Source organism: Bos grunniens, chromosome 10, assembly GCF_055505025.1.
Source record: "Bos grunniens cultivar Pamir isolate PY7600 chromosome 10, Bosgru_T2T1.0, whole genome shotgun sequence".
Lineage (NCBI taxonomy): Eukaryota > Metazoa > Chordata > Mammalia > Artiodactyla > Bovidae > Bos > Bos grunniens.
Window position 1 is genome coordinate 17,183,556 of NC_141174.1, and position 25,607 is coordinate 17,209,162.

The 25,607-nt window shown below is 52.9% G+C and overlaps 1 protein-coding gene across 4 annotated transcripts; it reads left to right on the top strand.

Annotated features, from left to right (window-relative positions):
- The first annotated feature begins 461 nt into the window (after nt 1-461).
- Nucleotides 462-13,606, top strand: PGF (placental growth factor). Of its 4 annotated transcripts, XM_086319630.1 has the most exons (7): nt 462-878; nt 2,105-2,147; nt 6,469-6,665; nt 7,818-7,894; nt 9,828-9,857; nt 9,963-10,025; nt 12,863-13,606. In XM_086319630.1, the coding sequence occupies exons 1-7, from the start codon at nt 804-806 to the stop codon at nt 12,888-12,890; spliced, it is 513 nt and encodes a 170-aa protein (XP_086175756.1). In that variant the 5' UTR covers nt 462-803; the 3' UTR covers nt 12,891-13,606. The 4 variants fall into 4 exon arrangements, with proteins under 4 accessions (XP_086175756.1, XP_086175757.1, XP_086175758.1 ...); XM_086319631.1 differs by lacking the exon at nt 9,963-10,025; XM_086319632.1 differs by lacking the exon at nt 7,818-7,894.
- The last annotated feature ends 12,001 nt before the right edge of the window (nt 13,607-25,607 follow it).

Consider the following 25,607-nt stretch of genomic DNA (forward strand, 5'->3'; position numbering starts at 1 on the left):
CAAATCACTGCCTTCCTGGGGGCTCTGAAGCGGTATCTCTGCAGAGGCCGCTAACATCAGGAGCTTTGGACACAGGCGTCCGGCTGACCTGGTTGCCCCCCACCCGAGGTGGCCAGAGCCGAGCTCTGGTCCCCTGTCTGCGGCCCGCACTGGGTGCTGCCTGAGTCCGATAGTGCCTCGTGCTTGGCGGCGGCAGCAGGCTCCAAGCGTCGCCGGGCAGGATGCGGGCACGGGTCCGGCTGGCCTTCTTTCAAGTCCGCATCGGGATCGCCCCTTCCACGCACTGCGGCCGACGGAGCTGGGGCTCAGATCTACGCCGCCTGGCCGCCCTCTGGCCCCGCTGGGCTCGGCCTCTCCCTGGGACTCGGGTCTGGAGCCTCGTCGGCGGTGGGCGGGGCGGCCGTGCGGCCCCGCCCTGTCCGCGGCCCCTGAAACACCGCCGCCAACAAGCTTTAAGTCCCAGAAGGGAGCTGCTGTCTGAGCGAGAAGCGGCATCACTGGCCGGCTACGAGGGGGAGAGAGAGGACCCGGGATCGCGCTGGGGCTCCTGACCCGCCCTCCCAGGGACCCGCCTGCCCCACGCCGCCCGGCCCCGCCGGACTCTCTGCATCAGCCTTACCTGCGGGGGCCTCCAGAATCTCCAGGACTTTCAGAGGATGCTCAGGCCGCCCACGGGGACCTCGGGGCAGCAGTGAGGGGGGCATCCAGCTCCCATCCAACTCCGGTCCTGCGCCAGGGGCTCCCCCTGGAGATGAGCATGGTGGTTTTCTCTTGGAGTCCCCTGGCTTGGTACGTCTGAGAAGATGCCTACCGTGAGACTGTTCACTTGCTTCCTGCAGCTCCTGACGGGGCTGGTGTTGCCTGCCGTGCCCACGACGGTAAGACTCCCACCCCCAGCCTGAGAATGGGGAGGGGCAGGGCTCTGAAATCCCAGACCCACAGCGGGCAGTGGCACCCCCAAGGATGTCCACACGCTTCCCGGGAGCCAGGCTGGACCGGTCCTCTGGGAGGAGACCTCGGGCTGGACTGTCCCAGACTCCAGCCCCCAGGGTCTGTCTTGGCGGGGGCAGGGAAGCCACAGAGAAGGGAGGGAGGTTTCCTGTCTGGCCCCTAGAGCCCCCAGTGGCTTTGCTAAAAGCATCTCTCTGCTAATCCCAGGCCAGTCCCTGGCCTTTTGGTCAGGGTCGAGGCCCTGTGACCAGGCAGGCGCCCCCAGGACCTCTGACCTGGTCTGGTGGAAGGGAAGCCAGCCCAAGAGGCCATTGGTAGGGGAGGCTGGGCCCTGCCCCCTCCAAGGCTCTGGGTTGAGCCCAGGGCTCCTGGGTGGGCTGGGGCGGGGGGTGGTGAGACAAGAGTCCCACTGTGCCCTCTTTCCCCGGGTGGGCAGCCGGAGGTCCTGAGTGCGGGGCCTGGGGAAGTGAGCAGAGCCCTTTTCCCAGGAGCTGGGTAAGTCTGGCTGCAAGCCAGCTGGGGCAGTGAAATCCTGACAAAGCCAATGAAGCTCCCTTCCCACCACGGTACCCCCATGGCCCTATCCCATTGCCCTGGGAGTCCCGGGCCCCAGCACAGAAGTGGGTGGGCTGGGCAAGTCCCACGAGGGGGCAGGAGAGCCGTACCACCCGCCGCCCGCCCGCCTGCTGCAGGGCTGCTTAGAGGTGTAACTTTACCAGCGGCAGCAGCTCCTGGCGCCACCGGCTCCAGCGCCTCCGCTCCCACCGGCTGATGGCCTCCCCCTGGGCTCTGGCACCCAGCCAAGGCAAGCTGCACAGGACCTAGCCAGGCTGCCTGCGGGCTGGGTAGATGGGAGACCCCCATAGTCTCACCAGATCTTTGGGACATAGCAGGCAAATCGGTCTCCAAAAACTTCTCTAGTCTCCCACCCTTTCCAAATGAGGAAACTGAGGCCAGAGAAAGTAGGACCCATCCAGGCTCCCTCGAGTTGTCAGTTGCACTGGAAAGAGCGAGCCGTGAGATGGGGCAGCGTGTCTGAGCAGCAGGTGGGCAGGAGGGTGGAGGGGGCCTCTGTGCTCTTGCCAACGCACAGGACCCCAGAGCACAGAGGCCCAAGGTCGTCCCCCTCACCTCTGCACCTTTCTGTCCACAGCAGTGGGCCTTGTCTCCTGGGAACATTTCATCGGAGGTGGAAGGTAAGCTGGCTGGGCGGGGAGGGCATGGTGCAGGGCTCCCCAAGCCCTCACATCCCAGGGCTCAGCAGTGGATGGGAAAGGGTTGGCATGAACAGTGGGTGCAGGCCAATATTAAGTTGGAAGAGTCTGCAAGCTAGCTGAGGCCCTAGCTGACAGAGTTGGCAGGGCCTGAGAGATCCCCCTTGCATTGTGACCCAGAGGCCTAGAGAGGTCTCTTCCTGGGCCAGGGTCACCGGGCACCCAGAGAGCAGGGCAGGAGCACATATACCCAGTGTCCAAACAGTTGGCTCAGAGCCCTTTCCCAGCATGATACAAGGGGGCAGATGGGGTCTTGGAAGGCTGTGCAGCGGTGAGTGCCAAGGGCCAGACTGAGGGTCCAGAAGCAGGCTGCAGTGGGCCAGCAATCAAGAGGACCAGGGAGGGGCAAGAGGACTTCCCAGCAGCCAGGCTGGAGGAACTTAAGGGATCTGAGGAGACCTCTCCATTGATTACATATAGACAGAGTGAGTCGTGCCCTCCCCGGCCCCTCCACTCCCCACCCTAGGTTGCATCAAGGGAGAATCTTCAAAGGGCAAGACATTTGCCAAAGAGACATACGTGCAGAAGGCAGGAGGCCCATGCCAGGCCCCCCGCCTTGCTCCTCCCTCCCTGCCTCTCCGAGACGTGCAGGCAGGCCACACACCACTTCCCACGGAAGAAAGGGAGCGTGTAGGGACGTGCGCACGCACACGCGTGGTAGCCTCTGCGTGCTGGGAACACCCTCCCTCTACCACCTGGTAGCCAGCCTCTCCTGGACTTGGTCATGCTCTGCCAGCTTGAGTCCCAGGCCCCTTGGGCACTGAGAAGGTGGGGGAAGTAGCAGCCATTGATTTCATTGATACCCTCTTCCTAGCCCTGCTGTCCCCTCTGGGACTGGCACAATATTAGGCTTTCTGGGATTTGGAGAGGGACCTATCACCTATCTCCACCCCATGGCCCTTTTGATCCTTTTAGTATATTTTGGACAAAGAAATCTGAGCCTCAGTTTCATCATCTGTAAAATGGGAGTGTTAGACCAAATGATATCTAAAGGTTCTTTTTCCCAGGTGGCAGGATTCTCTGACGCCATAGAGGTGTCCCAAGAGTATATATATATCCCAGGGACCTGGATGAGGAGGCTTGGAAGTGTCAGTCCCTTAGGGCAGCTCCCCTGTCATCATCATCATTGATTAGGGAGCCTGTATTGTGACCAGGGAAAGAAACTTGGACCCCAGTTATCAAAAGCCTGAAAACGACATCCCCTAGTAATACCAGACAAGAGACAGAATGCTCTGTATTCTGCAGCCACAGACGTTGATTTTTTTACTGTTACTATTCATGGGAATAGTATCAGCCACTTACTGTAACTCCATGCTGACCACAAGCTGTGATGAACTAGGAAAGCCCTCATATTCTCTACGTTTTGTAAATGAAGGCTCTGGGGCTCAGAGAGGCCCTTGGGGTTGCCTAAAGGCTCAGACACTCCTCAGGACATGTGGCAGAGCTGGAGTTTATGACACCAAGCCTCCCCATGGCTCACAGCTGAGCAGGCATGAACAGGTTGTCTCTCGAGGCAGGCTGGCTGTGTGCTTTGCCGGTGACCACGGATGGGATACCTGCTGGGTTCGGCTGGTGGCCCGTGGCTCTGCCCAGTCCTGTCCCCCCTCCCCCACCCAGTGGCCTCCCCAGGCGCTTGCTCTCAGGATGAAACACTTCCCATCCAGGGATCTCCTCTGTCCTGGGTGTTAGGCAGCTGGAGCCAGACTGGAAGCTTGCCCAGGGGCTGGCAAGGGAGCCCACTCATGGCCCTGGGGGCAGCCAGGCGCCTGCCTGAGCCACAGGCAACCGCCCCCGCACCGTTCCTCTCTCGGACCCTGGCCTCTGAGCAGGTCGGGGGCCAGAGGAAGTGCTCTCAGGAGCAGGTGAGCAGAGCTCTTTGCTGAGGGGCTCAGCCCACATCTGGGAGCAGTCTCCGCACTCTCTCAGCCGGCCCCTCGCCCAGCACCCTCTGTTTCTCCCATACCCCGAGACAGCAGCCCCAGGGATGAGCGGCTCTCTTCCTTGATGACCACCAGGTAAACCAGGCCCAGCCCACCACCTTCCCTGCCCTCTCCCAACGCCATCTGGGCCGTGTGGCCCAGGACGTGCCGGGCTTCAGGGCCCTGGAGCCTGGGCGTGGGGGGAACAGGAAGTCTCTTCTGCCTTCTCAGCCCTGCCGGGCTCTGCTTAACCTGGCAGTGGCCCCACAGCCCGGCTGGGCTGGAGTCTGCTTGTGGGATGGTAGGGGGCTTCAGGGCCCCTCCTCTGCTTCTGTGCTCTTCCTGATGGCTGGTCCCAGGGCGGGACCCTGAACCTTCTATGGCACTTTGGCAGCCGGCTACTCTTCTCCTGTTATTTACGTTTTCCAAGGCAGAGATTAAACGTTGAGAGTTATGTAGTGCTCATGAAGGTTTTAGACTAAACACGCACTCATGGAGGTACATTAGGGAGCTGCTCCTCTGACCTCTCCCTACAAAGGCCAGTTTCCTGGGGCTTTGGGCTGCCTGGCGTACATGGCCTTGTTTCCTGCTTGGGTCCAGGGAGAGTGGCCCAGAGGCCTGGAGAGGCAGGATCAGGGAGGCCTCTGGTCCCCTTCCCATCCCCGGACCCAACCCTAGTGCCCCTGCAACAGACAGGGCAGAATGGAGCCGCAGACGCCCAGATAAGCATGGTTTATTGCTCTGTGCTGCCCCAGCCAGCTCCACGTGGACACACCGCCTCTTGGGTATTTTCCACCCGCTTGCAGCCTTTCCTGAGGGCCTCTGCTAGGGCTGAAGTTTATTCTTCCTCCGAGATTACCCTGAGACTCACGTCCTTGCAGGCTCAGTAGAATGGACTTCAGCCCCTTCTGCCTCCTAGGAAGGGCTGTGGAAGGAAGTGAGGGGCTGCTGGGAGCAGCCATTGCACCAGGGCAGAGGCTGCAGGGACCCCAGGTGGTCCAGCTCCCCTGTCCTCCCCCACCAGAGGAGGACGACCATCCAGTGCAGGGCAGGGTGACCCAGGATTGGCGATGTGTCTCCGCCCGCAGTCTCAAGGTTGGGCTGGGTCGTGTGCACAGTGCACTCAGAAACACAGAGCGCCTGTCAGAGCTGGGGGAGCCCTTAGCAACCATCTCTTCCCAGCCTTCTTCTTTTTCCCCAGCTGGAGAAACTGATACCCCCAGAAAGGTGCAGTGACCTCCCCAAGGTCACACAGCCAGCACAGGGCCGGGACCAGGAGCCAGTCTCCTAGCTCTGGCTATTCACTTCCTGCGAATCTGTGTATGGGTCCAGGCCCCAGGCCCTCCCCGAAAGGAGCAGCATCTTTTAAGAGACTCCAGATCAGGCCCCCAAAGATCCAGTCACGATCACCAGGACATTGTGGGGGCCAGGGATATCCCTGATAATTTTCAGTGAACTATCATCTACTCAATCAGTAATTACCTAGCCTGTGTTTACTGGATGTTTGGGTGCCTGTCTACAAGGAGCCTCAACTCGCTTGTAAAAACGATAAAAGCCACCAGTGACGTAGATAAAGCAAGCTCTTGGGGCTGAGTTATGCTCAAAAGAGGAACGTCTGTTCATATCAGACAAGTTGGAGAAGGCTTCAGAGAGGAGGCAGGGAGGCAGGGCTGGAGGAGTGGGTGGTGGGCTTTATTTGGTTAGAAATGAGAAAGGGGCAAGGAGCATGGACCGATAGAGGGTATCTGAGTGATGCGGCCCTGGGCCCATGCAAGGGTGGTCCAACCGAAAATGGAGAGCGGGGACGGGGCACATCGTTGGCTGCAGTCTGGGCCACCAGGCGGAGGAGCTAGCCCAGACATTAGAGGAAATAAGGACTAAGGGGAAGGTTCACCCTCCCTGTGGGACTCTGCAAGCCAGTCTTGCGGAACTTGCAGAGCTAACTGTATTCTGCCAATTCCCCAACACCAAGAGAGGACCAGGTCAGGCCCTGAGAAAGATCCAGAGGGCCTGGGGAGACTACCAGGACACGCTCCTCCGAGCTCCAAGGCCCCCGAGGCTGATGCCGGCACCTGAGCTGAGAACAGAGCCGAGGATCACAAGCCCCTAAGAAGTTCTGTTCCCCTGGGATTTCCATCTAGCAGATGAGCCGGGGCGGGCAGAGGGGAGGCCCAACTGTCGTCCCAGAGAATTGACGTCAGGAGTTCAGAGCAGGGGGAGCGCTCACGTAGGCTGGGGGCTTCCTGGAGGAGCGGGTGTGGGCTGGACCTGGGAGGACCTGCCGTGCCCGGGGACCTGAGCCAGCTGTCTGTGCCTCCTCGCAGTGGTGCCCTTCCAGCAAGTGTGGAGCCGCAGCTACTGCCGGCCGGTGGAGAGGTTGGTGGACATTGTGTCTGAGTACCCCAGCGAGATGGAGCATCTATTCAGCCCATCCTGCGTCTCCCTGATGCGCTGCACTGGCTGCTGCAGCGATGAGAGCATGCACTGTGTGCCCCTGGAGACAGCCAACGTCACCATGCAGGTAGGGTGACACCCCGGCTCGGGCCCCAGCCTGCCCCGCCATCCACAGCTGCTCAGAGGGCCACAGAGCCTGGTCCCCAAGAGAGGGGGCCAGGAGAGGGTAGGCCAGGGCCACAGGATCCAAACTGACACCCAGGTGTTCTTACCCACAGCACTCCTCCTTCTTGAGTCCCCACCCCATCTTTGAGCCCCCCTCTCCTCCTCCCTTAGCAGCTTTCTCAGGCTCTGGCTTAGCCCTATCCCAGGACACAAGATATCTGATTGAGGTTGGGAAAGAAATCTGTTCTTATTCAAGACATCCCTTTTTATACCAGGAGTGTTTGGTGCCCTGAGCTTTGCTTCCACACTCACACTCACAATGTTGGTCTTTTTTTCTGAGCACTTGAAACTTCAGAAATTTCCAAGCACTGTGCTTCAGAAATGTTACCTCAACATTCAGTCCTTGGAGCCAAGTGATATTCCCATTTTACAGAGGGAAGCTGAGCTTCAGAGATGATATTTCACCTACTTAGCAAGTGGAAAAGCCAAGATTTAAACATAGGTCTTCCTGCCTTCAGAGCACAGGCCACCTTCCTATCCTGTGCTTTGCTGATGGCCCTGGGAAGAGGGGGAATGGGAGCCTCCCTCAGGTCTGCAGGCAGGTAGGAGGGCTGTTTGCCCCACGCTCCAAGCATAATGAGGGTGTGTAGTACAGAAGTAAGTAAGTAAGCGTTAGTCGCTCAGTTATGTCCGACTCTTTGCGATCCCATGGACTGTATCACGGGATCTTCTGTCCATGGGATTCTCCAGGCATGAATACTGGAGTGGGTTGCCAAGCCCCCCTCCAAGGGATCTTCCCTACCCAGGAATTGAACCCAGGTCTCCCACATTGCAGGCTGATTCTTTACCATCAGAGCCACCAGGGAAGCCCAAGAACACTGGAGTGGGTAGCTTATCCCTTCTCCAGGGGATCATCCCTACCCAGGGATTGAACCCAGGTCTCCTGCATTGCAGGCAGATTCTTTACCATCTGAGCCACCAGGGAAACCCATGTAGTACAAAGGCTGGTGGGAAATAGGGAGTCTGGTCCTCCCCTAAGGGATGGCTGAACGGAGTATTGGAAACCCGCAGGCCACCCCCGCAGTCCAGTCACCCAACCTTTGTCTCCTCACAGCTCATGAAGTACCGCTCTCTGGACCAGCCCTTCTTTGTGGAGATGAGCTTCTCTCAGCACGTCCGCTGCGAGTGCAAGTGGGTCCTCGGGTGCGGCCGGGACAGCCCCCACACACCTGGCGGCATCAGCCAGGGGTTGCCCATCCGTGCTGCAGTCTGTGCCTCCTCCCTAGCTGATGGAGGCCAGGGAAATCGGGGACCAGTGGCAGCCCAGGGAGCTGGTCCCAGGAGCTGGAGCATAGCTACTGAGAAGCCACAGGGACAGAGGGAGCCAGGGTCCCTCCCAAACTGGCCAGGCTTGGGCACGCCGTCTCCCTCCTTGAGCTGGGATGGGGATGCCAGGGCGCTGGAAGAGGCACTTGGACCCACGGGAGCGGGAAACGGGATTGAGGAGCTCAAAGACAGACAAACCCTGGTAGGAGGGAAGGGGCAGAGGGAAGGAGGCACAGGCTTTCTTTAAAGTCAAGTCTCCACCTGGCAGAGCCTCTCCCCAACACATCTTGCTGCTGGTGCCCAGGGTGCTCTTAGCATTAGTTACCGGGAGCAGCAGGCCTGGCACCGGCGACTGGTTCAGGGGCACTCCTGATACCTCTGGGCCATGGGATGGAGGCATGGGACCAGAGGTCCTGAGCCATATCTTGGGGCAGGAAGAGGGGGAGAACCACCATTTATGGTGCATCTACTCTGTGCCTTGCCCAGCATAGGCACCCGACCTGAGTGTATTTTCTGATTTAATCAGCAAACATCTACTGAGCACTTAGTGTAGGCTAGGTATGGTCTCAGATGCTTGGGATATAGTGGTGAGCAAGACAGACCAGGTCCTTGGTCTCCTAACCACCCATTTTACAGATGAGGAAACCGAGGCTTGCTAAGGTTACGTGATTTGCCACAGCTAGTGGGTTGACCCCAGCCTGTTGACCCCTAAACCTGCCCTTTCTTATGCTACCTCTCATGGCCATTACCACGCTCTACAGAAGCTCCAGGACTGCCCTGGGCTTGGCCCTGCCTGGTGTCTGGGCTCTGGCCACTGCTCTTGGACCTATACCACCGCTCGAAGCCCTGCCTCAATCCGCTTCCTCCCATCCTCCCTTGCCAGGACTTGGCCATGTAACAACAGTTGAGTAGCAAGTCCTCCTTGGCAGTGCTAGACAGCAACCTTTCCCCTTCCCCATCACCTTTGCCCTCATAACCTGTATGTTGGGGCAGACAGATGAGAAGATTAAGGGCCCAAGAGTGTCTCTGACTGGTCCCAGATGGCAGAGACAGGACCAGACAGTCCCAGGAGGTGCTGGTACCCTGCCCTGGCTCCCAAGGGAGATGGCCAGCCTAGGGCAGCCTTCCCTGGCCCAAAGCTGACTGTCACCACGCTGTCCCACGCCCCCACCCTGGTTCCCAGGGAAGACTGTCGCCGTCCAGAGGGCTGAGCAACAGGGCCACCTTTCTTCTCTCTTCTGGGCCAACAGCCACGGCCCTGGGAGACAGAGCCAGGACAAGTCTGGTGACTGTGGGGCTTTCGATCACCTCCTGTCATCCCACTCCCTGAGTCCTTAAGATTGCTGCAACGTCACACGTCCCCAGGGTAGGGTGGTGGTAGTTGTGCCTTGACAGGTGGCCTTGCCCCTCATTCACTGTCAGTGAGGAGACTCCCAGAGGGCACCCTGGAAGGAAAGGGCACCCTGGCAGGTGCAAGGGAAGGAAGTGAACAGAGAAAGGCTGCAGAGAGCAGACTTGGCCCCCAGATTTGATTCCAAGAAGCAGAGGAGAGCAGATGGGTGTGGAGAGGACCCCCAAGAGGGCATTCGCACCTCTCTTAGTGGGGTCGCCAGGGCCTAGAGTGGGAGTGGAAGCCCCCAAGCCTCTGGGCATCTCTCCCTCACTAGCTCCATGCTACCCCCTAGTGGCTTCAGCACCAACTACAGGGCCAGCCCCAGTGATGGCAGGGAAGTCTGGCCAGGGAGCCCCGATCCACGGCTGTCCTAATTCTCCTCCGTTCCTCTCTCTGTTTTTCCAGACCTCTATGGGAGAAGATGAAGCAAACAAGGTAAGCAGCCTGGCAGGGGTACCGGGCTGTTCTCAGGCCTGCCAACGCCTGACCTAGCATGGGGGCCCCCAGCCGCTCTGTCTTGACGCTTTTGGCTTATTGCAGGAGGAGATCCAGGGTCAGGGGCCCGAGGAAGAGAGAGGAGCAGAAACACAAAGACTGTCACCTGTGAGTGCATGGGGGTGCCCAGGGATGGCAAGGAGGCTGGGCCAGAGGGGAGCCCCACCCTGCCAGCACGATCAGTGGTCGGGGAGGGACAAAGCCAGCGGTGCGGGCCAGAACCTAGAGATTCCAGGCCCTAGGAAGCCTCCAGTGAGCCGAGATAAGAACCAGGAAGCCGTCCCGGCTTCGTTCTGAGTCTCTGTGTGGCCTTGAGCAAGTCCCATCACCTCTCTGAGCCTAGTTTTTCTGTGTGTAGAATGAGGGTCAGCGGGGTCAACCAAGCATTCGGTCGATCTACAAACATTTACCAAGCACTTACTGTGTGCCAGGCACTTTTGTGGGCAGACCAATAATATTTCTGCCCTTACAGGGCTTACACTCTAGTGTTAGAAAGTCCAAAAATTTAGGGACTGAGGCTGGTGGGCTACAGTCCATAGGGTGGTAAAGAGTTAGACCCAACTGAAGCGACTTAGCACACGCACAGGCCAGCGGCCCAGTGGTTAAGACTCCACCTTCCAACGCACGGGTAGCCAGTTTGATCCCTGGTCAGGAAACTAAGGTCCCACATGCTACAGGGTGTGGCCAAAACAATTTTTTTTTAAAGTAAGAATTTTTTTTTTTAAAGTCCAAAAATTTAGCCAGGACTACCTCCTGGAGGCCATAGGGAAGGTAGAGCCCCTCACTGGCTCTCAGGCAAGTATTTCTTTCACTCCCAGGGAGCCTTGGGGTCTACTTGCTTTTCTTTCTTTGTCCATGTTACCTGTCCATTTGGCTTCACCTCTGGAGAAGGTGGCTGGGGTCCAGGCCTGAGTGTTGGAAGAGCAGAATTAGCAAAGGGCAACCCCGAATCTGTGAGAGTAAACAGGAAAAATAAAGTAGCTCACATGCGCAGTAACTCAGTCACACCACGGTTCTCCTTCAAGGCCAGTCTCCTCCCAGCGACAGGACTGTCTCCACAGTCCTGTCTTTTCCACAGATCTTCTCATGTCATGGGGCTGGAGCTGGCCAAGTTCTACCCTGTGAGCCTGTCCCTGCAGGAGCAGACACGTCCACCCCGTTCCGTGAAGCTAGGGATTCTGGGGAGGTTGGTCCCTGCAGGCATGTAGCCCTTATTTCTCCCCTGGTTCCAAGCAGTGACTAGGAGAGGGGCTGGCAGTCCCCACAGGGCTCCCCAGCCAGGCAGCCCCAGATGGAAAGCGTCCTGTCCTAGCTGCTGGGGTAGCAGCCCTCAAATGTTTCATTCGGGAATCTCTTGAAAGAACTTCCAAAGCCCAGGTGCCCCCTTGTTCATTTTTAAGTCGACATTAACCTTTTTCATCAACATTGTAGATAGTTGCAAAGGATGTAATATATTAATATTTTAATATAAAGCCATTATATCACTCTCCAGATGTATCCTGTGGAATAAGCCATCCAAATTTAATACCATCATCCACTTTTTAAAAATTGTTTAACAACATCAAAAAGTATATGAACACTCTCCTTTAATAGCTGCATATTTCCATTGCTTCTTTTTGCCTCGAACATGTCTTTCCATTTTACTTTTCCCAAGAATTTCAGCCTAATGTAATATTTTTTAAATAGTCAAACATCTTTTATGTACCACCTTGTCTTACTTATCTGCCACAACAATGGTATATGAGTTTGAATTATTTTAAATTTTCCTGTGAGCAGAAAACTCGAAATTAAATTTTTTTGGAATGAATTATCACAGTAATTGTTAGTAGTACCCATAGGTTAAAACAGCACAAATACATTATATTTTACTAGATGCTAAGCACAAAAGGACAATCAATCTTACTGGGGTTGCATCTCAATGAGATGGATGTAGCTACTTCTTTTCAATTAGTTGATGAACCCGGCAATGAACATTATCTCCTGCCAGACTGAGACTGGATTCAGCAGTAATTCCATTCCTGTTCATTTTTTGCAGATGAAAAGACTGAAAAACTGTTCACATAAATAAGTAAATGGGGCTGGGTGTTACTCGATCACTTGAACTCCTTCCAAGTTATCAATATTTGCCAAAAACCTGAAAGTGATCTGCTATAAGAATTTACTTCTCTTGACATTACCTGACGATTTAGCTAATCTCTTCAATTTTGTTGAAAGCAGACGTGGAAACCACCTGACTTGCGAAAGACTTGGTTACCCAATAGCTCACCATATTTCTTTTCTCAACCACCTACACCAATATCTATCAAATTGTTCTTGTATTCAGTGTCCCCCTGAATCCTTTTTACCTTGGGGCAAAGTACTGTAACAGGAACTTCCTTCCTTTCTGAGGGAGAAGGGCCTTTGGCAACAAGATGATGGGAAGCAGATCTCTGTCGCAGACAGTTTTCAGGCAGAGTGCAGGTAGAGGCTGGGAGCAGATTCCTTTAAAATCACCAATACTCACATAGGACTTGGACAATCTTCATGTGCATCCAGGGGTTCTGGTATCCTTGTTTGAAGATTGCTGCCCCAAGTAACCAAAGGCATTGGTGCATGGAGCCAGACTGTGTTTAAAGCCGGCTTTGTCACTAACTTGCTGTGTGACCTTGGGCAAGTTTCTTAACCTCTCTGAGCCTCCATTGCCTCATCTGCCAAAGGATGATAGTAATTGCGCCCTTCCTTGTGGAATATCGTTAAGGGTAAATGAGAGAGTGCTTGGCGCAGGCCTGAGCACCTGGGTAAGTGCTTGGTGAAGACCAGTTCCTAGCTGCTTCTCAGCCTCGTGCAAGCAGAGATCCAGGAGCATTGCAGGCTCTCCGTGCTCCCTGTCCAAGCTTCCCCTCCAGGAAGTCCTCCCACCCTCCACCTTGGACTGATACCTTCTTTCTGTGTTTGGTCTCTGGCAGGTGTGGTGATACTATTTCCCAGAGGTAACCAGTCCCTCGGAAGAGAGAGACCCCCCACACCCGGCTCGTGTATTTATTACCGTCACGTTCTCAGTTACCTCCCTGCTGGCACCTGCCCTCTATTTATTAGCCAATTGTATCCCTGCTGAATGACTCACTCCCTCCATGGGACAGGACCCTCAGGAATTCAGTGCCTTAAACAGAACGTGAGAGAAAGAAGACAGACCCATGTGGCTTCAGCTTGAGAAGGAGCAAGACTTACGGCTTTGTGATGGGCAGGCCTGGCCCCAGAGGCCCCGGGGGTCTCCAGGAGGCTGGAGAAGGAAGGACTGGAGACCCACCACCTGCCCTCCCGGAACCTTGGGCTCTGCGCAGACCAGCAAGCCTTGCTGGGGCAGCTCCTGGTGGAAGTGGGGGGTGTGGAGGCCCCTGCTCTGGCCACCCTGGCCCTGCTGAGAGGGTGGGCGGGCAGCCACTCTGCACCCCGGAGGTTGGACGTTCAGCTCTGGAAAACAGTGCTTGCCTGGGGGGCCTCTGCCACTCCTCGTCCCCTCAGTCTCGCCTCACCTCTTAACTGCTGCTTGTGCTGGGACATTGTTCTTTGTGGCCAAGGCATCATCGTCCTGCCCCTCTCAAGGACAAAGGCAAAAAGTGGGCCCCAAGCTGGACATGGAGTGAGCTGCCCTCGCGTGGCTGTCTGACTGCCAAGCCAGATTCTCTTGAATAAAGTATTCTAGTCTGCAACTGCTTTCCAGGGGAGCGTTCCTGTCAGAGCAGCGGGCGACAGCAGGAAGTGGAAGGGGGACGGAGGAAAGAGGACCGTGGGTTCCAAGGCTGCCTGGGGGTGGGGGGTGCGTGGGGGTCCAGCCTGCAGTCCCTGGGGCGTCTTCTCCAGATGCTTTAGGCAAAACCCTGAGGCCCACTCTTCCCATAATGAGGGGTTCCCAGAATGGAGGCTTGGCCCTAAACTTGGGTACCCAGGCTTCAGCCACCCCTGAACACCCTCAAATTCAAGAGCACAATCCTCTTCCCCTGGTACCTGCCACCTTCCCCAGGGTCACCCTACCCCCAGCCCAATGCCTGGCTCTCAGGTGCCACGGCTTCTGGCTCCAGAGACCTAAACCACGCCACCTCCAGCCTGCTCCGGCTGCTGAATGCAGGGACTGGCAGATGCTGCCTGATTTCTTCCGCCCTGGGCCTCCCATCTTCCTCTGTCTCCTCTTGAATGCCTTGGCATGAAAGGAGGAAAAAATGCTTCCCCCCCCCCACAATCCAAATCACTTATTATCTGACTCCCTTCAGCCTTCGACCCCCAAGGTGTGTCTGTTTTCCTGCTATGTTTAGGGACAGGGTGCTCCCTGTTCTCTCTGATTGCAGGCTGCTCAGATAAAGCCACAGGGCCTGGGGCCGGAGCCCTCCTCAGGCTTTGGAGGGAAGCCAGGGATGGTCTGGGTGGGGCAGCGCTGCCGAGGCAGCTGCCCTTGGTGGTCTGTCCACCACTGAGGCCTGGGCCGCCCTGGAGGACACCCCGGTCAGAGTGTGCTTCTGGCCGGCGATCACAGAGTGGGTGTGGGCTGGCCCCGCAGGACATGCTTCGTGGGAGAAAGGTATTTTCTCTTCTGCCTCTTCCCTCTTGGGCTACACCCGTTCTGAGCTGTTGCCTCGGAGGGATGGGTAGCCAAGAAGAGCACCCCTCCCCTTTAGTCAGTTTCTGATGGGGCCCCAGGGACACTACCCCAGCCCTTGTAGCATGTCCCAGGCTCTCGGCTTCACAAGTCACCCACATGGAGGTCTGCCTCTCCACCCAGACCAGCCACCCCTGGAGAGAACTAGACCAGGGGAGCAGCCAGAGGCCAGAAGCAAAACTCTGCATCTGTGGCCAGAACCTCACAGCTGGAGCCAGTAGGAAGGGAGCTGACTGGTGCATCTGGCCACGCTGGCCATCCTTTCAGGTCATTCAGGACGTAGCAGGCCCTTGTCTTTTGCTCTTTATCTCTTTGTGGAGCCCCACCTGTGTACCTAGGCACCAGGGACCCAGTGGGGAATAAAGCATCCAGGACCTGCTCTCATGGATCTCGTATTTGAGTGGAGAGATGGACTGTAATCATGGATTCAGGATGTGGGGTGGACTTCATTGGTTTTCACATTGGAGACTGGACCCAGCACTTAGGAGAAAGGGGTCTTGAGCACCCCCACACTTTTTAAAACAAAGAAGCAGCAATTTGGGGTTGGACACGTCTGTCTACAGGATTTATGATTAATAGGAGATGGCTGAAGTAGTCCTGCCAGGCTCAAACATCACTCAGTACGCCCTTCTTCAGCCTCCATAAGCAGCGGGATGGAGGAGGGTACGGGGTGGTGGGGGAGGAGAGAGAGGGAGGGGTAGTCATTGGACACCTGGGCTGCTGGTGTCTACCCTCCTCTCCCTGGAGCTGGATTTGCCATTCAGACTAGCCTGTGTGCTATCTGGCTGGAGGTTGGAGGGATGGAGAACTGAATAGTGACAAGGGACAGGGAGAGGGGACACTTAGGGACCTCCAGCAGTCATTTCCCACAGGTTGGGGGATGTGGGGAAGGTGAATGGCTGTGAGCTCCCTTGCCTATGGTCTCCCAAGAGGGACACCTGCAGGTGAAGAGACCCCATAGGCTATAGGCTGTGGGCGTAGAGTTGGGGCAATCACTGAGATGGGGTGTCAGGTATAGACCTGGAAAAGGAGCATAATAGGGAACAGAGTAGTGGGGCAACCCTGCGGTGCACCTACAGGACAGCTGGCATCTCGATGCCTACCATACCAGGTACGTTCACAGCTAGAGAAGAAATGGCCTCTGCTAAGAGGAACTTTTCCCCTAATTTCTCCTTCCTGACCCTGTGAAAAAGAGAAAAGGACTTTGGCCAGGAAAGTGGTGAGGGGTCTAAGAGCAGACCATGCCTCTTCCTGCTCGCTGGAGTTCAATCCAGGCCCTGCCCAGGAGTGAAAGGAGTTAGCCTTCAAGTAGATGGACCAGCTTAAATGAGGCCAGGCCTTTAATAAATTAAAGTGACGGGAACATTAGAAGATCTGCCCAAGATGCTATTAAGACACAGGAAAAGGAGAAACAACATAGTTCATCCAGAAGCAACGATGAGAGAAAGAAACTGGTTTGTTTGTATTCCTGCGGCTTGCTTAATAAGCAACTGATACATGTAAACAGAGAAATTAATGAGAAAACGGTCTTATTGCCAGAGTATGGGTCTGGCACATTAGAGATGGCCCTTCGTTTGAATCTGAGTAGACTTGGGTCTGCTTTGACCAATAGCGTAAGGCAGAAAGGACTCTATAATGGTTCCAAGTCCTTTAAAGAGGACTGGCAGCTCCTGCCTTGGTCTCTTGGAACCCTGAGCTGCCATGTGAGAAGTCCAACTATGATGAGGTCACCACGTTGGAAGGAAGCCCAAGCCAGTAATATAGACGTGTAGGGAGGAGGCAGGGGGGGATCAATCAGCCTCCAATTGTTCCAACTCCCGGGCAGTACAGTCATCTCGAATGAAGCCTCAGACCCCCTAGAGAACAGACAGATTGGGACTTCCCTGGTGGTTCAGTGGCTGGGAGTCCGCCTTTCAATTCCGGGGAAGTGGCTTTGATTCCTGCTTGAGGAACTGGAATCCTACATGCCGCAGGGCAACTTAGTCCGTGAGCTGCAACTGCTGAGCTGGCACGCTCCAGAGTCCCTGCTCCACAGCAGGAGAAGCCTGTGCACTGCAACAAAGACCCAGCACATCCAAACAAATAAATAATGAAATTGTTTCCCACTAAAAAAATCAAAAATAGAGAGGAGAAGCTGTACCCGCTGTACCCTAATTGATTTCCTCATTGTTGAATTATGAAATAAAATAATAACAGAGTGTTTGGAGGCAGTTGTCATGCAGCAGTGGAGGCTTCATGGAAATACAGAAATGTCATGAGACAGTGTTTTGGGAAAGTATTCTAGACCAGGAGGTCACAGAAGGCCTCTCGTGGAGGTGACCTTTATGGTGAAGTTATGGTCATGTGACGATTACTCCAAAGCAGGACAAGAGTCCTTCAAACATAAAACACAGCTGATGCTAAAGCCTGGAAGGAATCCCAATGTGTCTGGAGCCTGAAGGGCAAGGGAGGAAAGGCCGTGAGATGTGATGTTAGAGGTAGGCAGATCGTGAAGGGCTTTGCAGGGTAAGGAGTTTGAATTTTGTTATAATGTGGATGGAAACCATTGCAGGGGTTCAAGCAAGGAAACAAAGTGATAATCCGCACATTTTTTTTAAAGCTCACTCTGCCTTCCGTGTGGAGAATGGACCCTACGGGCATGAGACCAGAGGTACAAATACCACTGAGAAGGCCAGAAGAGAGTTCGATCTTAATTATGCGTGTGAGGTGGTTACCCTGATCAATCATTCATTCCTGAACATTTTTTGAGTCTACTAGGACCAGGCATTTTGTAATGGATACATGTGTAAAGGGGCAAAATATATTAGCACATGAAAGTCTTTCCAGTTCAGTTCAGTCGCTCAGTCATGTCCGACTCTTTGCGACCCCATGGACAGCAGAATGCCAGGCCTCCCTTTCCATCACCAGCTCCTGGAGTTTACTCAAACTCATGTCCATTGAGTCCATGATGCCATCCAACCATCTCATTCTCTGTTGTCCCCTTCTCCTCCTGCCTTCAATATTTCCCAGCATCAGGCTCTTTTCAAATGAGTCAGCTCAAGTGGCCAAAGTATTGGAGTTTCAGCTTCAGCATCAGTCCTTCCAATGAATATTCAGGACTGATTTCCTTTAGGATAGGCTTGTTGGATCTCCTTGCAGTCCAAGGAACTCTCAAGAGTCCTCTCCAACACCACAGTTCAAAAGCATCAATTCTTTGGTGCTCAGCTTTCTTTATAGTCCAACCCTCACATCCATACATGACTACTGGAAAAACCATAGCTTTGACTAGATGGACCTTTGCTGGCCAAGTATTGTCTCTGCTTTTTCATAAGCTGTCTAGGATGGACAGGGAGGCCTGGCGTGCTGCAGTCCATGGAGTTGCAAAGAGTCAGACATGACTGAGCAACTGAATTAACTGACTAACTGACTAGGTTGGTCATAGTTTTTCTTCCAAGGAGCAAGCGTCTTTTAATTTCATGGCTGCAGTCACCATCTGCAGTGATTTGGAGCCCAAGAAGATAAAGTCTCTCACTGTTTCCACTGTTCCCCATCTATTAGCCATGAAGTGATGGGACCAGATGCCATGATCTTAGTTTTCTGAATGTTGACTTTTAAGCTTTTTCACTCTCCTCTTTCACTTTCATCAAGAGGCTCTTTAGTTCCTCTTTGCTTTCTGCCATAAGGGTGGTGTCATCTGCATATCTGAGGTGACTGATATTTCTCATGGCAATCTTGATTTCAGCATGTGCTTCATCCAGTCCAGCACTTCTCATGATGTACTCTGCATATAGGTTAAATATGTAGGGTGACAATATACAGCCTTGAAGTACTCCTTTCCCAATTTGGAACCAGCCTGTTGTTCCATGTCCAGTTCTAACTGTTGCTTCTTGACCTGCGTACAGATTTCTCAGGTGGCAGGTCAGGTGGTCTGGTATTCCAGTCTCTTGAAGAAATTTCCACAGTTTGTTGTGATCCACACAGTCAAAGGCTTTGGCATAGTCAATAAAGCAGAAGTAGATGTTTTTCTGGTATTCTCTTGCTTTTTCGATGATCCAACAAATGTTGACAATTTGATCTCTGGTTCCTCTGGCTTTTCTAAATCCAGCTTAAACATCTGGAAGTTCACAGTTCACGTATTGTTGAAGCCTGACTTGGAGAATTCTGAGCAGTACTTTGCTAGTGTGTTAGATGAGTGCAATTGTGCGGTAGTTTGAGCATTCTTTGGCATTGCCTTTCTTTGGGATTGGAATGAAAACTGACCTTTTCCAGTCCTGTGGCCACTGCAGACTTTTCCAAATTTGCTAGCATATTGAGTGCAGCACTTTCACAGCATCATCTTTTAGGATTTGAAATAGCTCAACTGGAATTCCATCACCTCCACTAGCTTTGTTCACAGTGATGCTTCCTAAAGCCCACTTGACTTTGCATTCCAGGATGTCTGGCTCTAGGTCAGTGATGACACCATCGTGATTATCTGGGTTGTGAAGATCTTTTTTGTATAGTTCTTCTGTGTATTCTTGCCACCTCTTCTTAATATCTTCTGCTTCTGTTAGGTCCGTACCATTTCTGTCCTTTATTGAGCCCATTTTTGCATGAAAATTTCCCTTGATATCTCTAATTTTCTTGAAGAAATCACTACTCTTTCCCATTCTTTTGTTTTCCTCTATTTCTTTGCATTGATCACTGAGGAAGACTTTCTTATCTCTCCTTGCTATTCTTTGGAACTTGCATTCAGATGGGTATATCTTTCCTTTTCTCCTTTGCTTTTCGCTTCTCTTCTTTTCATAGCTATTTGTAAGGCCTCCTCAGACAGCCATTTTGCATTTCATTTTCTTGGGGATGGTCTTGATCCCTGTCTCCTGTACAATGTCACGAACCTCTGTCCATAGTTACTCCAGGCGCTCTGTCTGTCAGATCTAATCCCTTGAATCTATTTCTCACTTCCATTGTATAGCCACAAGGGATTTGATTTAGGTCATACCTGAATGGTCTAGTGGTTTTCCCTACTTTCTTCAATTTAAGTCTGAATTTGGCAATAAGGAGTTCGTGATCTGAGCCACAGTCAGCTCCCAGTCTTGTTTTTGCTGACTGTATAGGGCTTCTCTACCTTTGGCTGCAAAGAATATAATCAATCTGATTTCAGTATTGACCATCTGGTGATGTCCACGTGTAGAGTCTTCTCTTGTGTTACTGGAAGAGGGTGTTTGCCACGACCAGTGCATTCTCTTGGTAAAACTCTATTAGCCTTTGCCCTGCTTCATTCTGTACTCCAAGGCCAAATTTGCCCATTACTCCAAGTATTTCTTGACTTCCTACTTTGGCATCCCAGTCCCCTATAATGAAAAGGACATCTTTTTGGGGTGTTAGTTCTAGAAGGTCTTGTAGGTCTTCATAGAACTGTTAAACTTCAGCTTCTTCAGCATTATTGGTCAGGGCATAGACTTGGATTACTGTGATATTGAATGGTTTGCCTTGGAAATGAAGAGAGATCATTCTGTTATTTTTGAGATTGCATCCAAGTACTGCATTTTGGACTCTTTTGTTGACTCTTTTGGAGAAATGGCTACTCCATCTCTTCTAAGGGATTCTTGCCCACAGTAGTAGATATAATGGTCATCTGAGTTAAATTCACCCATTCCAGTCCATTTTAGTTCACTGATTCCTAAGATATTGATGTTCACTCTTGCCGTCTCCTGTTTGACCACTTCCAATTTGCCTTGATTCGTGGACCTAACATTCCAGGTTCCCATGCAATACTGCTCTTTACAGCATCAGACTTTACTTCCATCACCAGTCACATCCGCAACTGGGTGTTTTTGCTTTGGCTCCATCTCTTCATTCTTTTGGGAGTTAGTTCTCCACTGATCTCCAGTAGCAATTTGGGCACCTACTGACCTGGGGAGTTCATCTTTCAGTGTCCTATCTTTTTGCCTTTTCATACCATTCATGGGGTTCTCAAGGCAAGAATACTGAAGTGGTTTGCCATTCCCTTCTCCAGTGGAGCACATTTTGTCAGAACTCTCCACCATGACCCGTCTGTCTTGGGTGGCCCTACATGGCATGGCTTATAGTTTCATTGAGTTAGACAAGGCTGTGGTCCATGTGATCAAATTGGTCAGTTTCCTGTGATTGTGGTTTTCAGTCTTTCTGTCCTCTGAAGGAGAAGGATAAGAGGCTTATGGAAGCTTCCTGATGGGAGAGACTGACTGAGGGGGAAACTGGGTCTTGTTCTGATGGGCGGGGCCATGGTCAGTAAATCTTTAATCCAATTTTCTGTCAAAGGGCTGGGCTGTGTTCCTTTCCTGTTATTTGAGGGAGGCCAAACTATGGTTTGATTAAAGAATTGATGCTTTTGAACTGTGGTGTTGGAGAAGACTCTTGAGAGTCCCTTGGACTTCAAGGAGATCCAACCAGTCCATTCTGAAGGCGATCAGCCCTGGGATTTCTTTGGAGGGAATGATGCTAAAGCTGAAACTCCAGTACTTTGGCCACCTCATGCAAAGAGTTGACTCATTGGAAAAGACTCTGATGCTGGGAGGGATTGAGGGCAGAAGGAGAAGGGGATGACAGAGAATGAGATGGCTGGATGGCATCACTGACTTGATGGATGTGAGTTTGAGTGAACTCCGGGAGTTGGTGATGGACAGGGAGGCCTGGCATGCTGCGATTCATGCGGTCACAAAGAGTTGGACACGACTGAGCGACTGAACTGAACTGAACTGAACTAATGAAGATAATGGCGACCTCCTTCAAAAGGTCCCATGCATGCACTGCTACACTCAGTGCCCCCAACCCTGCAGCAGGCCATCATCAACCCATGCCTCTGCCAGAGCCTCCTGAACACTCACAGGCAAGTCTGGATTAGTCTCTTGTGGGGTCACGGTTCCTTTCCCCTGGGTCCTGGTGTGCACAAGGTTCTGCTTGTGTCCTCACAGAGTCTGTTTCCCAGTCCTGTGTAAGTGCTGGTGGTCTATGGTGGTTAATGGCGACCTCCTCCAAGAGGGCATATGCCATACCCAAGTCTACTGCACCCAGAGCCCCTGCCCCCGCAGCAGTCCACTGCTGCCCCGTACCTCCTCAGGAGACACTCAGACACAGTTCTGTCTCAGTCTCTGTGGGGTCTCTGGATCCTGGTGTGCGCAAGGTATGTTTGAGCCCTCTGAGCATCTGTGGCAGGTACGGGGTTTGATTCTAAATGTGATTTCACCCCTCCCACCATCTTGCTGGGGCTTCTCCTTTGCCCTTGAACATGGGGTATCTCCTCAAAGTCACTCCAGCACCACACAGCTGTCGCTCCAGCACCTACTATCTTGCTGGGGCTTCTCTGCCCTTGAACGTGGGATGTCTCCTTAAATTGTACTTTGATGGGGGGAAAGGGAAATAACCAACTTCAGAAACGCCTCTTCATTTCCGTCTCACCCAAGGTGAGGAAATTGGGAGAGACAGCTCTGCTCCATGGTGTCATTCAGGGGTTGAGGCTCACTCCTGTCATGCACTGGCCATCTTCCAGAGCCTCAGATTTTATATCTTCTTTCATGACGTGTTTATTCAAAATTTTTCTTCTTCACTGTTGTTTTCCTCTTCCCATTGGCAAGAAGACATAATCTCTTGTTATATATGGCTATAAAATCAACATAACGAAGCCAGAAAAGATGGATACTGTATTATTTCCCAAGGTGAGCTGACTGTTCATCTTGCTGGGGCTTCTCCTTTGCCCTTGGATGTGGGGTATCTCCTCACAGTCTTTCCAGTTTCCCACTTACTGAAGAAAACCCCATTCTGGAAGAAAGAAGGATAAAGAGAGAGGTCTTAGTTAGAAAGGCTAAGTTGTCTACCTGAGAACCAAGAGAGAGAAGACACGATGGGAGAGGGAAATAAAAGACATCAGGGTCAGAGCTAGAGAAGGAGCTTGGTGTTCTGTTTGGAGCTTATGATAATAAGTATGGGGTATGAAGGAAGTGACTTGGGAAATGCTGCAACACTACTTTGCTAATGTTGAAGGCCCTAATTTTTTGTTTTGCTTTGGTTTCTTAGCTCTGTGGCTTGTGGCATCACAGTTCCCCCACCAGGAATTGAAACTGAGCCCCTAGCAGTGGAAGCACAGAGTCCTGACCACTGTCCTGCCAGGGAATTCCCAAAGATGCTAGTGTTCTTTTCCTTAAAATTTATTTATTTACTTATTTATGTTTGGCTGCACTGGGTCTGCATTGCTTCTTCTAGTTGCAGTGAGCAGGGGCTACTCCCTAGTTACAGTGAGCAGGGGCTACTCCCTAGTTGTAGTGGGCAGGGGCTACTCCCTAGTTACAGTGAGCAGGGGCTACTCCCTAGTTGTAGTGGGCAGGGGCTACTCCCTAGTTACAGTGAGCAGGGGCTACTCCCTAGTTGTAGTGGGCAGGGGCTACTCCCTAGTTACAGTGAGCAGGGGCTACTCCCTAGTTGTAGTGGGCAGGGGCTACTCCCTAGTTACAGTGAGCAGGGGCTACTCCCTAGTTGTAGTGGGCAGGGGCTACTCCCTAGTTACAGTGAGCAGGGGCTACTCCCTAGTTGTAGTGGGCAGGGGCTACTCCCTAGTTACAGTGAGCAGGGGCTACTCCCTAGTTGTAGTGGGCAGGGGCTACTCCCTAGTTACAGTGAGCAGGGGCTACTCCCTAGTTGTAGTGGGCAGGGGCTACTCCCTAGTTACAGTGAGCAGGGGCTACTCCCTAGTTGTAGTGGGCAGGGGCTACTCCCTAGTTACAGTGAGCAGGGGCTACTCCCTAGTTGTAGTGGGCAGGGGCTACTCCCTAGTTACAGTGAGCAGGGGCTACTCCCTAGTTGTAGTGGGCAGGGGCTACTCCCTAGTTACAGTGAGCAGGGGCTACTCCCTAGTTGTAGTGGGCAGGGGCTACTCCCTAGTTACAGTGGGCAGGGGCTACTCCCTAGTTACAGTGAGCAGGGGCTACTCCCTAGTTACAGTGAGCAGGGGCTACTCCCTAGTTACAGTGAGCAGGGGCTACTCCCTAGTTACAGTGAGCAGGGGCTACTCCCTAGTTGCAGTGAGCAGGGGCTACTCCCTAGTTGCAGTGAGCAGGGGCTACTCCCTAGTTGCAGTGAGCAGGGGCTACTCCCTAGTTGCAGTGGGCAGGGCTCTCACTGCAGTGGCTTCTGTTGTTGCAGAACACAGGCTGTATGCATATGAGCTTCGGTAGTTGCAGCGCACAGGCTTGGTTGCCCTTCCACATGTGGAATCTTCCTGGACCAGGGACCTAACCTATGTCCCCTGCATTGGCAGGCAGATTCTTAAACACTGGACCACCAGGAATGTCCAGCCCTAATGTCTTAGGGCAAAGCAGAGCCCAGTGAAAAACCTGGATTAGCTGGGTTGTACAGAGATATACATAGGACTTCTTATATATACAGATATCTATATAGATACATAGGGCTACATATTTCTATATATATAGATATATATATATAGGGCCAGGGCTTCTATATATATATATAATAGAAAAATATAGAAGCCCTGGCCCTATATATATATATCTATATCTATATCTAGATATCTATAGATACAGATATCTAGGGCCAGGGCTTCCCAGGTGGCACTAGTGGTAAAGAACTCCCCACCAATGCAGGAGACGTAAGAGACGCAGGTTTGATCCCTGGATTGGGAAGGTCACTTGGAGGAAGGCGTGGCAACCCACTCCAGTATTCTTGCCTGGAAAATCCATGGACAGAGGAGCCTGGCAGGCTACAGTGCATTGATTTACAAAGAGTCGGACACAACTGAAGCGACTTAGCGCATGCATACACACACATACAGAGATAGCTAAGACATTTTCCCTGACCCTAAAAAGAGAGTCAAAGGAATCAGATATGCACAGATGATCACAATAGAAGGGGAAAAGTTCATGTAGATTCAGCAAATGCAGATGGATTGCTATTAAAGAAGTCTGAACCAATTTACACATGGGGAAAATCAGGGTCAGCTTCGCAAAGGCAGTGACATTGAGGAATAGGCCAGATTGAGTGTGAGGAGATGGCTGGGGAACCCATTAACAGGTTGGAGAAAACCCATTAACAAAGATCCAGGGTAGAAAAGCCAGGGGTTTTCAAGTGGTTCAGTGTAGCTGATGTGATGCCTAAGGTACCAGTAGATGGAAAAGGCAGGAAGGGAAAGGTGGGCTGGACCCCAGACTCCATCCTAGGGAATTAGGACTTTGCAAAGCAGTGGGAGGCACTGAAATGCTTTAAGCATGAGTGTGGCATGATCTTGACATTCAAAGTTGAAAGAAAACTTAGAAATAATCCATTTCTGTCTCCTTATCTTGCAAATGAAGAAGCTGAGACCCAAGGATCAAACTGGATGTCCTGCATTGCAAACAGATTCTTTACCCTCTGAGCCACCAGGGAAGCCCAAAAGCTGAGGACCAGGTGTGTCCAAAGCTATGGAAGTTAAGTGAGCCAGAATTTCATGACTGACCAGCGACTGTAATGGATTTGAATCCAGATCCGAATCCAGAACCTGTGCTCTCTACCCCTCACCATATCATCTCGTCTCAGGATGGAGCACAGAGGAGAGGAGGCGGGGAAGCAAACGGTGTCTGCTCCAAATCTGAGAAACAGGCCAGACATCTATGAGGTGGGCCCACAGAACAGGCCCCTCCGCACACTCTGATGGGAAACCAAGGCTCCAGACAGGGCGGTGACAGGACAGGGCCGTGGTGTGGAAAGATGATTCTGTCAACACCAGAGCCCAGCAGCTGTTTTTTCTAGAGAAAGCTGAACCTCCCCTTTCCTGAGGGGAGCCTGGAGCTCCCCTCCCGGCCCCTCACCGCCCACCCAACATTGGCTGTGACTGAGGCAGATGAGAACCTGGTCCCTGCTAGCTGTCTGTGGGCCCCACCTCACAGGCCATGGTGCTCCAGGCAAACAAGATGGTGTGTTTCTAGTTCCTGAGGTAACTTTGTTACCATAGAAACCACCAGGCAGGGAGGAGGGTGAGGGCTTCCCCACAGAGCTGGGCGCCCCTGCCTCCACCACCTCCATTTCTCTCACTCGAGAGAGTGTCACCTGGATGACAGGCAGAAGGTCCAGCCCCC